General features: G+C 41.3%; 1 protein-coding gene and 1 non-coding gene across 2 annotated transcripts in view; both read left to right on the top strand.

The window, feature by feature from the left end:
* SARC_05897 (hypothetical protein) overlaps positions 1-8753 on the top strand; it is a gene marked incomplete at its 5' end in the record, with an annotated part of 27481 nt that extends 18728 nt beyond the window's left edge. Inside the window, 11 exons of the mRNA XM_014300228.1 lie at positions 71-203; positions 845-924; positions 1672-1768; positions 2499-2600; positions 3400-3537; positions 4366-4498; positions 5181-5308; positions 6423-6489; positions 7454-7586; positions 7895-8041; positions 8271-8753. Coding sequence (XP_014155703.1) covers positions 71-203; positions 845-924; positions 1672-1768; positions 2499-2600; positions 3400-3537; positions 4366-4498; positions 5181-5308; positions 6423-6489; positions 7454-7586; positions 7895-8041; positions 8271-8288 — 1176 coding nt within the window. The 3' untranslated portion in view covers positions 8289-8753. The remainder of the gene's footprint in view (positions 1-70; positions 204-844; positions 925-1671; positions 1769-2498; positions 2601-3399; positions 3538-4365; positions 4499-5180; positions 5309-6422; positions 6490-7453; positions 7587-7894; positions 8042-8270) is intronic.
* Positions 8754-9834: 1081 nt separating this feature from the next.
* SARC_30119 lies at positions 9835-9920 on the top strand. Its single transcript has one exon. It is a non-coding gene; the product is annotated as a tRNA-Gln (tRNA).
* Positions 9921-13873: the final 3953 nt, after the last annotated feature.

Here is a 13873-nt window from a genome sequence, read left to right as displayed (position 1 = left end):
AGCACTATATACTATTTAGTACGTATACTATATACGTACTAAATCACATACGTATACGCTTTCTGGTCAGGTCAAAGTGGTGCTACACGGCTATACATACGACGATGCCGCGGCCGAAGCCAAACGGTTGGAGAAAGAGGAGAGTCGTGTGTTCATTCATCCCTTCGACGATCCCTATGTCATTGCGGGCCAAGGCACCATAGGTAGGTAGATGTATCGTAGGTAGTCGGATGGGTGCATGCACGCAGGTGCATATCACCACAGAACTCATTGCAATGTATTGTAGGTAGTCGAATGGGTGCATGCACACAGGCGCATATCACCACAGAACTCATTGCAATGTATCATAGGTAGGTAGATGTATCATAGGTGGGCGGATGGGTGTATGCACACAGGTGCATATCACCACAGAACTCATTGCAATGTATCATATGTAGGTAGACGTATCATAGGTAGGCGGATGAGTGCATGCACACAGGTGCATATCGCTACAGAACTCATTGCAATGTATTATAGGTAGGTATATGTATCATAGGTAGGTAGATGAGTGCTTGTGCTGTGTGACTATTTATGTGTTGGGCTGCAAACATGCCCCATCACAATCACATTGGTGCAGGTGGTGGCAGATATGAGATGTGTATGTATGTATACTTGTCATTTACTGTAGGCTGGTACATGTATGTGTATATGTATATATATACAGTATCCATCTCTTATTCACGTGTATCGGGTCAGCAACAGAGTATATATCTCACATATACACGCATATATGTATATGTCACATACATGTATGTCATTTAAACAATATATCAACACATCACCAATACACCACATATGCACACAGGGTTAGAGATCATCAAACAGACCACCGCGAAGCCTCCTGATGCCATCTTCTGCTGTGTGGGTGGGGGTGGCCTTCTCAGCGTATGTGTCCGAGTTTGCATGTATAAGTCAATATGGCACCAATGTATGTATGTAGGTAAGTATGAAAAAAGTATTTATGTTTGTAGGTATGTATGAATATATGTATTTCTGTATGTAGGTATATATGAATATATATATATATGTATGTAGGTATGTATGAATACATGTATGTATGTTTGTAGGCATGTTTGAAATATGTATGTAGGTATGTATGTATCAATATATGTGTGTATACATGTAAATTTGTATCCCATCCGTTGTTTTCCAGCGGATTGTACGAGAATACAGCTGGAATGTTCATGTATATGACAATATGGCACCAATGTATGTATGTATGTATATATGTATATATGTACACATGTATCCTATCCGTGTTTTTTCTGCGGCACCGTCAATGAGATGTATGAGATTGTACCTAGAGTAAGCACATGTGTATGGATATGGCTCATAGTAGACTGCGACTACGCGTCTTCGAGTAGAAATATGGGTACCATAGACTGACATGCGTTGCTGTCATACTAGTAAGCGGTCATAAACATTATATATATATATATATATATGAGATGAGTTTTGCGTAGTCTTACAGAGGCACACTGTAGTCGCAGTGGTACAAGAACGCCGTCACACACACGAACCACTGACTGGTTCTGGTCTGTAGATGAAGTAGACTCTGCAGATGCACCTCCACAGTAGCACACACTGTGAGCGTGGCGTTGACTCGTTTTATTGCTCATGCCATACGCACAGGGAATCGCTGAAGTGATCAAAACAGTCAATCCAAACATTAAAGTGTTTGGCGTGGAGGCAGAGGATTCCGCCGCCATGACCCTCTCGTTGGATAAGGGTATGGTGCAACATATACTGATAAAGTATTTTATATATGAATATGTATATATATATATGTGTGTGTGTTTATGTTTTCAGGGGCGTATGTATTAAGTGTATATGATCGTAATCAACCACATATCGGTGGTATAGTGTCCTATTTCTGCTTAGCAATTGGATGTACTCACCCTTTATGTTGAGCATCGAAGTACGTCCCTACGGAACCCCGAAGGGACCCTCCACCATCTCTCGGGATGTCCATCCCTACGGATCTCCGATAGTTATGGCCTCCAGGTGTATCTGTCTAAAAAGATAAGGAGTGAAGGTGTCTAGGGGCTGGTTGAGTCTAGTCTCCTAACTAATGTCAACACCAAGGGAACGTATTCCTTCGGAGTGCGTGTTAGTCGATTCGGTTCCTTTATGGGGTCGGTGAACAGAGTTGTCAGCTGTTCACAACTTCTTTTAAATACCTGCCCATACAACGTAAAGTGAACATCATCCTAGTATGCGTTCTTGATTTGGGTCACTTCATAGATTTTAGCAGCACCATCGTCAGACGTTACCAACTATAAGTGTTTATTTATGAACGCATATACCGAACTTCTCATAGTACGCGTTGTTTAGTTGGGTTTCCTTCTTCAGATCGGCGAGAAAAATCGTCAACCGCTATCAACTGTAAACGTTTCTGCCTATACGCAATTACACCACATCTCATAGTACGCGTTGTTTGGGTTGGTTTCCTTATTTAGGTCGGCGGGAAGAGTTGTCAGACGTTGGCATATTCGCCGATGGAGCGGCGGTGAAGCTAGTGGGAGAGAACACATTCCGCATATGTGATGAGTTAGTCGATGGTATGTTTGACCCGGTTGCAAGTGGTGCATACACCATGTTGGTGTATCTGCAATATATATATATATATATATATATATATATATATATATATATATACTGTGTGTGTATGTAGGAGTATGTAAGTGTATGCATGTGTATGTATGTATATGTAGGTGTATGCATGTGTATGTATGCACATGTAAGTGTATGCATGTCTATGTATACGTGAGAAAACCTTCCTACATGATGAGTTGGTCAATGGTGTATATGGGCTGGTATCATTCTTAGGCCATATGTATTGAGTTAGTCGATGGTGTACTTGAGCTGGTTGCAAGTGGTGCATACACCATGTGAATGTTGTGTGGGTGGGTGGGTGTATTCCCATTCCCATGTATCATGTGTGTGTGTGTGTCTCAAAGATATTTGTATACATTATGTATATCTATGTCTAGGTCTATATATAGGTGAAAACACCTTATATGATAAGCTGGCTATTGGTGCATATGGGCTAGTACCGTTCTTTGGACACATGTGAGATGATATGTACATGCATATATGATGCATGTATGTGTGTAGGCGGCAACAACTTCCGAAAATGTGACGAGTTGGTCGATGGCGTGTATGACCTGGTACAATGGTTAAACAAACATATGGATGGACAGTACTACACATACATATTATTATTATTATATATATATATATATATATATATATATATATGACAATTCGTGCGTGTAATTATACGTATATACCTGTCCTTTTACGTATTCATATACGTATCCATCCATACTCAATACGAATACTTGTATACTCGTGTAGGTATGATCACCGTGTCGACAGATGAGATCTGTGCCGCAATCAAAGATGGCTTCAATGAAACGCGCACGGTCATGGAGCCAGCGGGGGCATTGGGTATTGCAGGTGTCAAGAAGTTCATCCAGTCTACAGGTGTTGAGGGTATGTGTGTATGATGTATGTGTGTATGTGTGCATCTTGTTTGCTCTGATATTTAGACTAGTGAGCTCATCCAGTCTGTGAGGGTGAGTTTTCAGTGCGTGACCGACTGTAGGACTGTATGTACACATGCGCGCATGCATATCGGCAAGTATGTGAATGTATATATACACATGCGTACAATAACGTAACCTCTGAAAGGAAATTTGGTTTATTTGTAGCAGAGCCTTTTATCCGGGTAAGTGTGGGAGATCAGGTGCATATGCGCCGTTCGTATCTCTCGCGTATGTATTGTGCATAAAAACCCTAAACCCTAAAAAGTCCTATGCGTTTGGTGTATTGGCACGCGAGGGTATAGCAAGAAATTATTAATCCCTAAATCCCTAAAACCTTAAACCTCAGGCACAATCCATAGGCAACTCCAAAGTTTTGTATGTGTTTGTAACTGCACATGACAGTCTACAGAATGCATGCAAACGTTTACGTTCACTTGTCCGTGTTTACGCGTACATTGAAGTAGAATTGTGAGATGGAAACACTTTGATTTGGTTTCGCGCAAAGGCAATCAAGCATCGCCTTTGGCTCGAAATTATGTTATGCTATATCCGTTTTGCGCCAACACACAAACACAATACAGATAAATACGCCAAAATTAAATGGGGCCCAAAATCACCAGGAACCGATTTGTGGTTGGCTCCAAGTTACAGACCTGATTTTTTTAATGCGCCAAAAAAGTTAAATCCCGAATGTGAGGGAAAATTTGTGGTTGGCTTCAATTCACTTTCCTGATTTTTAACAAATGCACCGAAAAAATTGGATCCCGATCTGTAGGAAAGGATTTTGTCGTCGTGTGTAGCGGATCCAATACTAATTTCGACCGCCTGCGCTTTGTGGCCGAACGCGCTATTGAGAATGAAACACTTTTGTGTGTACGCATCCCCGAACAAATTGGCAGTTTCCAGACGTATGTGCACGTGTGTGTGTGTATATATCCATCTGTATGTGGGTGTATTCATGTGTGTGTGTGTGTGCATTTGTGGGTGTATATATGCATTTATGTGTGTATATATTCTTTTATGTGAGTATATATACTCATTTGTATGTGTCTTTATTCAATTGTGTGTGTGTATATAGTCATTTGTGAGTGTGTGTGCTCATTTTTGTGTGTATATTCATTTGTGTGTATGTGTGTGTGCTCATTTGTGTGTATGTGAGTGTGCTCATTTATGTATATATGTATATATATATATATGGTCATGTTTCAATTGAGTATTTTTTGTTCTTAGCTCTTACCGTTCATAAACAGTAGTATGGTCATATTTCGTACCTGTTGAGCTGCATTGCTCTGATTTGACAGTTTCCTTATGCATGATTATTGCGCATGTTTATATCTTACTAATAGTTTCATTGTCCATGGTTACCAGGGTTGCCACACCTGTTTGTATCGTTCTACCAATTTCCATTTCCATGGCTACCACACCCTGTTTGTAATTTACTACCAGTTTCCTTGTTCGTGGTTACCATGATTACCACACCCTGTTTGTATGTTACAAACCTTTCCCTTGCCGATGGTTACCATGGCTATCACACCTGTTAGTACCTTACTAACAGTTCCCTTGTCCATGGTTACCATGGTTACCACGCAGCCTGTGTGAGAGTATCGTCCCGCGCAATATCACCGAGTTTTCGTATCGGTTTAACGATCCCGCTGAGGCCTTCATCATGATGAGTTTCCAGAGCCAAGGCCCAGAAGACGCCAAGCAGGTGCTGAAGGGTATGTTGTTACCTACTACATAGACACAATACATTAACAAGTGTCTATATACCTACTACACCCAGTATACACAATACATCTATATACCTACTACACTCAATATACACATTACATTAACAGGTGTCTATATACCTACTACATATACACAATACATTAACAAGTGTCTTTATACCTACTATATATACACTAAGCAAATGTCTATATACTACTACAAATTTACAATACATTAACAAGTGTCTCAATACCTACTATACCCAATATACACAATACATTAAGTGTCTATATACCTACAACATATACACTTAACAAGTGTCTATATACCTACTACATATACACTAAGCAAGTGTCTATATACTACTACATATATACAATACATTAATATGTGTCTCAATACCTACTACACCCAATAAAAACAATACATTAAATGTCTATATACCTACAACATATATACTTAACAAGTCTCTATATACTGCTACATATACACAATACATTAACAAGTGTCTATATACCTACTACACCCAGCCAATGTGTTCATGCATGGTATATTAACAAATGTGTATATCCATACTACTGTAACACGTGTCCGTGAACATAGCGCACCAACAATTCAGTACAAAAGCGAGTGTGTGTATAAATGGAAAGGAGAAGTTGTGTATGTCGTGTATGTGTGTGCTGTGCGTTCTATATCTATGTATAGTCACATCATCGTGTGTGCTGGGTGTTGTATATCAATGTATAATCACGTCATCGTGTGTGCTGGGTGTTGTATATCTATGTATAATTTGGTTTAGGTGCACACACCACCATACATCCACACAGACATATCTGACTACACACGTGTATGTGCATAGACATGCACGTGCACATGAACATACATACATACATACATACATATATATATATATATATATAGTACATGCACACAACTTAACGTATGCATATTCCCATGTAGCGGCTGTTGCTTGGCACAGTAGCTATAACTAATCCTCACACCCCACTCTACACATCCAATTGGTGTGTGTGTGTGTGTGTGTTGGTTCTGAGATGCCTCCTACTGCACAGCAATTCCTTTGTTTAGTTGTAGCGTGTTCACTCGCTTCACTTCCTGTCTCAGATCTGCGCGTAAATGGCATGGAGGGCCGTGATTTGACTAACGACGAAACCTCTAAGTTGCATTTCCGGTATGTCCCGCTTTGTGTATACGCGCACGTGGGAACTCACTGTGTGTGTGCGAGTGTGTGTGATTTCTAGCGATGTATATACATACGAATGTCAGTATATGAATACGTATCCTCGTGTCTGTAGTGTGTGGGTTTGCGTATATGTGTACGTGTGTGTAATTTCTATACCGATAGATGGCCATACTACCTATACCCACCCACCACCTGCGAGAGAATTGAAACCAGTTCTGTGGCCGAAAAGGCCCTTATTAAGACCCCCAAATAGGCGACTGTATGTTTGGTTTCATGCTAGAAGCACCCTTCACATATGAGCTTGTTTTGACCCATTATTATCCCGGACTTTATTGCGGTCCGATAGTCTATGAATCTGCTTATATCACTTGCACACCCATTTGGGTGGGTCATTTTAATACTGATGGTATTGCCAACATATTGTAAGTGTGTGTTTGCATGTGGCACTTGTTGAAAGAAATGGAAGAGTTTTAGGATAGCAATGACAGGGGTGGAGTGTATGAGGTATTTAGTGAACATTCATCTGCATGTATAACCAAGGGTAAGGGATGTATATGTACAATTTTCTTTGGAAATGCATATATATATATATATATATGTATGTGTGTTTGTATGCATGTATGTATATAAATGTATATGTATATATATATATATATATATGCATGCATGTATATAAGTATTTATGTATGTATGTATGTATGTATATTTATATATATGTCCGTATATATATATGTTTGTGTATATATGTATATATATATATATTACTCATGTAGGTACTCTCGATTGCTGTACCGTATTATATCATTAGAATCTCACCCTGTTTTAGTCCCATGACCTAAGTGAACGAAACCTCTCTCTCCCCTTCCCCCTTGGATTTCAAGAATCCATCGGGAATGTTATTTTTGGTTTTTGGAGACATAATAATCATGTTCCTTTTTTGGGCTGTGTACAGATATCTGGCTGGCGGCAGATCATCAGCGCCAAATGAAGTTCTGTACCGATTCCAGTTCCCCGAAACACCTGGAGCACTGATACGATTCTTAAGGAACTTCAACGGAGTTAACAAGGGATGGAATATCAGCATGGTATGCACAAGCACGCAGATTTGCACAGCCACGCACACACTACTGTGTGAACTTATAGTTATATCTATATATACATATATATATATATATATAACCTCACGCACTGTATGATTGTTTTCACTTATACTCCTTATTTGTATATACTGCCACGACCGCCTATCTGAGTGCGGCGTTGATGGTGGTAACTTTCTCATGTACATGTTGTTTCCCAGCATGCAGCTCGAGAAGGAAGTAGACAGTATTCGTCTATATATATATATATATATATATATCGCACTACTGACAACAGTATCGGTCCATGTACGCAGTTCCACTACCGTAACCTGGGTGCGGATGTAGGACACATTCTCGTGGGAATGCAGATACCTAAGGAGCAGCGCGCCAAAGACTTGGACTTATTTCTGGAGGAGGTTGGCTTCAATTACTACGATGAAACCGACAATCCTGTGTACAAGGTGATGAAAACCCCTGGACCATGAACCCCAAACCCTGTTGCAACTTGTATTGTGGTGTTGCATATGATGTTATCATGCTTTGTTTATATGCATATATGTGTTACATTGTATGCAGATCCACACTTTGATTCTACAAACCCTATCCACTATCTCACTTGTGGGGTTGAAAAGTGTGGCTGTCGACACCTCTCTCACACACCTGTTTGTGTCCCTCCCACCGACTGTACAGGAATTCTTCCGCTCGTGATCCATGAATGGGAAGATGGTAGTGAGTGATTTATGTATGGGAAGATACCGGTGAGTGATTAATGAATGAAAGGATACTGGGGAATGTCTTTAACCAAACCATTCACCGTAGAACAGGAAGTTCTGTACTAGTGCACACATGGCCTACTGAGTATGCTTATATACTTGCATGTATCAAGTTGTACCTACTAAAGCTAAGGAGGGAGCCCGATGATACTTATAGCACTCAGGCAAACGTCAGAGCTCTGTAGGGTTGTAGGTTTTTGTGGGTTTTGGGCAGGCCGCAAACCCTCATGTCCACGTAATAAGACCAAGCATGGGGTAGGTAAATATACACGCACGTATGCCAATGGTAGCTGGCCACATCCTTGTGAGCTCGTGAAGAATATTGGAGTATCGCGTCCACATACTGCAATATCATTTATATACATATCTATATGTATATATACATATCTATATGTATATATACATATCTATATGTATATATATATACATATCTATGTATATATATACACATATCTATATGTATATATATATATATGTATACATATACATATACATATCTTCTATGATGCCGCCAGAATGTGAGTGTGTGGTTGGATACACACAACCTCCGAACGTTTGTTTTTTTTTTTTGCAACACCGCGGAAGGTCACAGAGGAAAGCCAATGAGTGCAACCCCCACTTGTAATAAATATATTCGTTAGCGAGGGAGAGAGAGAGATACGTAGAATAGTTTAAGTACCCATACAATAAATGGGGACATCGTTAGGGATAGTTAGATAGAATAGTAAGTATGCATTGAGCAGATAGTCTCAGGAACAGTGGTGAACGGCTTACGTTCTCGGGATGTCCAAGACCCGACGTACAACAGACCTATAAAAAAAGGATCTAATTTTAGAACAAATTTGGAACCCCCCGGCTTAGATTATATCTGTTTGGTTTATTGCATGCATATATGTGGGGCTGTCTCAACCCTTCGATACTACCCTAAAACCCAGGTTTATCATTCGCTATTCAACATTGCTGTATGTGCCAAGTATAAACTCAACTACAGTGATAAATTCAACCGAATTTTTCCTACAAACGCCTAGTAATGTCATCCAAAGGGCAGCATGGTCAGCGTGTAAACATCATAATACTTTGAATATCTTGCAAGAACGTGTGCTTCGTGTAAACATCATAATACTTTGAATATCTTGCACGAATGTGTGCTTCGTGTCCGCTGTAAATATATGCCGGGCGCTTTAGCGACTGTTAGATCAAATTTTGGAACTATCAGCAGAGAAAATGGTCTCTAAAACAAGGAATGCGCTCATTTTTATCCAATCCCATCGCTGCCCAAGCCCAGTAGTCAATATAAATGTTGTGAACCTACATTGTAGTGGACATTTCCTATATGTAAATACAACAGCGCAAGTGTCAATATAAGTATATCCATCATACAATACAAGGTTCTATATATAGCGTATAAATAAAAAATCACGCTTTCGATACTTTTACTAAATATCTATTTAATAAATTGTTAAAAACAGTTAATTCGTATCAGCTGCATGGTGTAATGGTTAGCACGTTCGCCTCTGAATTCAGAGTGTGACAGCGGGAGATTGCGGTTCGATTCCGCGTGCGGCAATTTTTTTTTCACTATTCTTTTTACAATTTTTTAGTAAAATTAGATCGACGCTAAAAGTAAGAGCTTTGAGCGATTGTACGCACTGGCAAACGGGTTGTAGATACTCACAAGTGATATGTACTTATCATACCACAGGTTACTTAATTGCCAACCACCCCTATAAAGGTATTTCGGGGTAAAGTCAACTGAGTGCACTCACCAATATATAATAACTTCCTTAATGGTACAGCAAAAGTGCTGGTGTCGGTGCAGTGTGTAGGATAAAAGCTGTCAATTTGCTAACTGTCAACTTGTTAGTCTTTCATTCGACCCGCGATTCCGATTCCGATTCGAGCGCACCACACATTGGCGAGGCAACGATAAGTGTGTGCTCAGATCTTCATTTTCTTGTCAACGATAAGTGTGCTAACATTTCAAACGGGCTCGCAGTGTACAAATTAGCCATACGGGCGAGCTTAATGTTTGCGGGATTTGCAGTGGCAAGGCTGTACTTCGACTTGACCAAATAGTTCGGAACAAAGAAGACAGTGCGAATAGCAGCGATCGCAAAAATCGCAAGAATTGTGCTTTTTTTTTTCAATTGAAAGCCAGGAATTTTAATTTTACCTTCCAGCCGCTCAATGGTGGGGCCGTTAGAAGAGTTTACTGGTACCAGAAATCGGCAAACGATCAACCCAAATTCTGTCGATTGTTCCAAAAAATAAAAAAGGGATATGCGCAGCATCATGCAATATCAAACGCACCATACGTTGAAGTGAGATGAACGTCTGCGAGATATACAGCGATGAGGCCGAACTGCAACTTGATGAAGTACTTCGGAACAAACCAGATAGTTTGAATAGCAGCGGTTGTGAAAATTGCAAGAATTTTCCTTCTGTTCAGCTGCAAGACCACAATTTTCACCATCCCTTCCAGCCGCCAAGGTGTTAGGTCCGTTGGATGAGTTTACTGGTTCTTTGATGCAAGCGATCATCTCACATTCTGACGTTTGTTTCAAAACAGATATTTACTACATTACGCAACATCAAAAATAACATCCAACAATGGTATTGGGTGCACGGGGTAATAATAGAGTTAGAAAGTCTACAGGACAGTTTGTTGCGCGTTTACATATATGGCCATGAATGTGGTGTATCCCTGTTTTCAAGATTGTATCGGCACTTCGATGGAGGGATGCATAAGCACCGAAGAAAATATCTTATAAGCCAACAAATCGAAAGAGTCTTTACGATAGCGAGTGCACACTGGTCAGCTGTTTACAGAGACGTTTCGAGACCAGTCAGTGTATCTGCGAATTATTGACACAAATTTCAGTTATTTCACCATCTGTAGTCTCCCGAGTGCATGAATCGCTGATAATACAGACGATACTTGTCACAGAGAAGTGCCTCGTTTCAGCAGACCCCGGGATCATGCAGATAATCGTATATGTTTTCATAAAGCTTCTAGTGGGTCGAAGAAGAAAGTGTAGCTAATGGGTAGATTGACAATTGACCATATATGACTACCCTAAAAATAGTAGTAAACGAATTTATAAATTTGTCCCTGAAACATTTTGTATATAACTCCAGTCTCGCTGTATGGTGACAAACCGTACGAGGACGTTTGCTGGTAGAATTTGAACGCACATAACATTTGTACAGGGTAAAGTTTGGGACTAGTTTGTACACCTTTTTCAAAGCAGCAGATGATAACTGAATTATAAGTCCTACGCAATATAAGAAAACACACGACATAACTTCGCAGCGTCGACTTCGGGGGTCGTGCGAGTGAGCCACTTCAGTATCTGTCTATACTGGTTATATTGGTTGTGAGTTTAGGTACAACGATGGTCGTGGATCGGTCGAGGCTGGTCTTTGAAATAAGGAGAATAATCTCGGCGTATTCCTCGTAGGCCCGGACTGTTTTGCCCATGTGAATGTGCATGTTGTCATAGTAGTTCTCAGGTCCGTGTGTACCGTCAGTTCACCCGAGCACATGACAGTCCATACACCGATCAGTATGGTAGTATAGAGCCGTGTATGACCTGTTTGCTACACATGAAGAACGGTGTGAGATAGGCGAGGATGACTGCTGGGGTTAGGGGTCGTCGGAGGCAAGTTGGAGTTTCCTTTCCTTCGGCTACTCTGCGGCGACGAATTTCCTTTTTGAATGTAAGGACGAGGCTTGCTCGTACGTGCGCTACATATACGTCGATGGAAGAGGGTTCCAGACGGCGTCGAGCCAACTAGCAAAAAGGATCCATGACTGGGCGCATGGCGTGTATGACTGTAGTAGGGTGCATGCGATGCTGAACGTTGGCGTTGGAGGTATGTCCTGTTGAGCTGGTGGATGGGTGGGTGGCGAACGTGAATATATCACGTGTGCTATCCATCAGAGTGGCACCCACGATTTCAGGGTGAAAATATTGAGGCTTCCGCAGGTCGGCTTCGAAAGGGATGGACGAGCCTACGTGTGAGTATGTGAGAGAATAGGGCGAGGGAGATTAATGGTTTGGAATAAGTGCAGAACACAACGGCAGCAGAGTTAAATTAACAAGGGGGAGGGGGGGGGGGGTTAGCCCTTGTGTAGGTTAGTATTGTGAAGCTGAGGGCTAGCGAGCCAAAAATAAATCATTTCTCGGTGCTTTTTTTTGTGATTGAGTATAGTACGATCCCAGAGATGGGTATTAGTGTAGGGAGCAGAGTAGTGTGGGCTGCAATTTTCGAGCTGCGTGAGTTCCTCGCCGGGAGATGGTGTCGGCGATATAACTGCGCGAGCCGGCCATGTACGTACAGACGTACGGAGAATTTCAATGTCCGTTAAGTAGCGGAGGAGGTCCAACATTTCAGAAATGATAAAGGAACGAGTTGCATTATCCGCAACGGCGTCTTGGTTGTCACAAAACAATGTGACAATGCGGCCACAAATGGTGTCGTCAAGTAGATCAAACATGTAAATCAACATCATTAGCTCGAGAGCTGTGATTAAGTATAAGGCCTGAGGGACTGTTGGGGCTGGTTGATTGAATTTTTTCTTGGTTGGCCACTTGGTGTGATGTATTTCCCAATTCATGTACAACCACAGGACTGCTGAACTGCTGAAGTTTCTCCAAGGGTGCTGACACCGTCGGTGGCAACAAAGTGATCATGCACGAACGGACGCGAAAGGAGTGCGTGCCGGACCAGTTTCCTGCCAGACAGAAGTCTGGTATGTCGCTGTGTCCATGGTCGCAAAAGTTCTGAGTCTGGCTGCGCAGTCTTCAAGTTTCTACGGAGACATGCTGACCGTGCGAGCTTGTAGATCAAAGTGCACAATGGAGAATGCGCCGCCGACGAATTTGGCTTTGTCTTAATGTCGAAGTTGGCGAGTTGAGCTGTGTAACAAGGAACTCCGTGTAGCATACAAAGCCGTCTACCCAACGAGCAAAGAATAGTTGAGCTTGTTTGAGTGCGCAATCTAAAGCAGCTGCCAGGGTTTCATGGCTAGGCCGAAGGGAAGGTAAAACTCGAAGTAGAAGAGGCCCTGCCATTCAAATAATAGTAGAAAAATGCATAGAAAGTCGGTCTTGTGCACAGGCATGAGCCTGAAGGAGCTGATTAAATCTATGACACTCATGAGAGTGTCGGGTGGGTGAGCGTTAAAACCGTCAATGAAATATCTCAAGCTGGTGTACTTTATATTCACATATTCTATATACGCGCTGTCTAAGTGTTGGCCTTTCTAGGGTAAAAGAGAACGTGAATGCGACAAATTTTATCGGTACCATCGGGGCATACCTTGGTGATGCCACTGAGAGGGGATAAGATGTAGTGTGGTAAATATAGCTGTAACTTAAAGAATACGCCTAAGAGAGTGCCGGCGGATAGGTTCTCTTGCATATAGATTGTCATGTCAGCTGAATTATAGTGCGCCCCACGATAAAAGGGATACATTTGATTGTGTGTGCGACTACTTTTGTAACCAATGTGTGA

Source organism: Sphaeroforma arctica (assembly GCF_001186125.1).
Source record: "Sphaeroforma arctica JP610 unplaced genomic scaffold supercont1.399, whole genome shotgun sequence".
Classification (NCBI taxonomy): Eukaryota; class Ichthyosporea; order Ichthyophonida; genus Sphaeroforma; species Sphaeroforma arctica.
The sequence above is the reverse complement of the archived record's forward strand: the minus strand, read 5'-3'. Positions and strand labels throughout refer to the sequence as shown.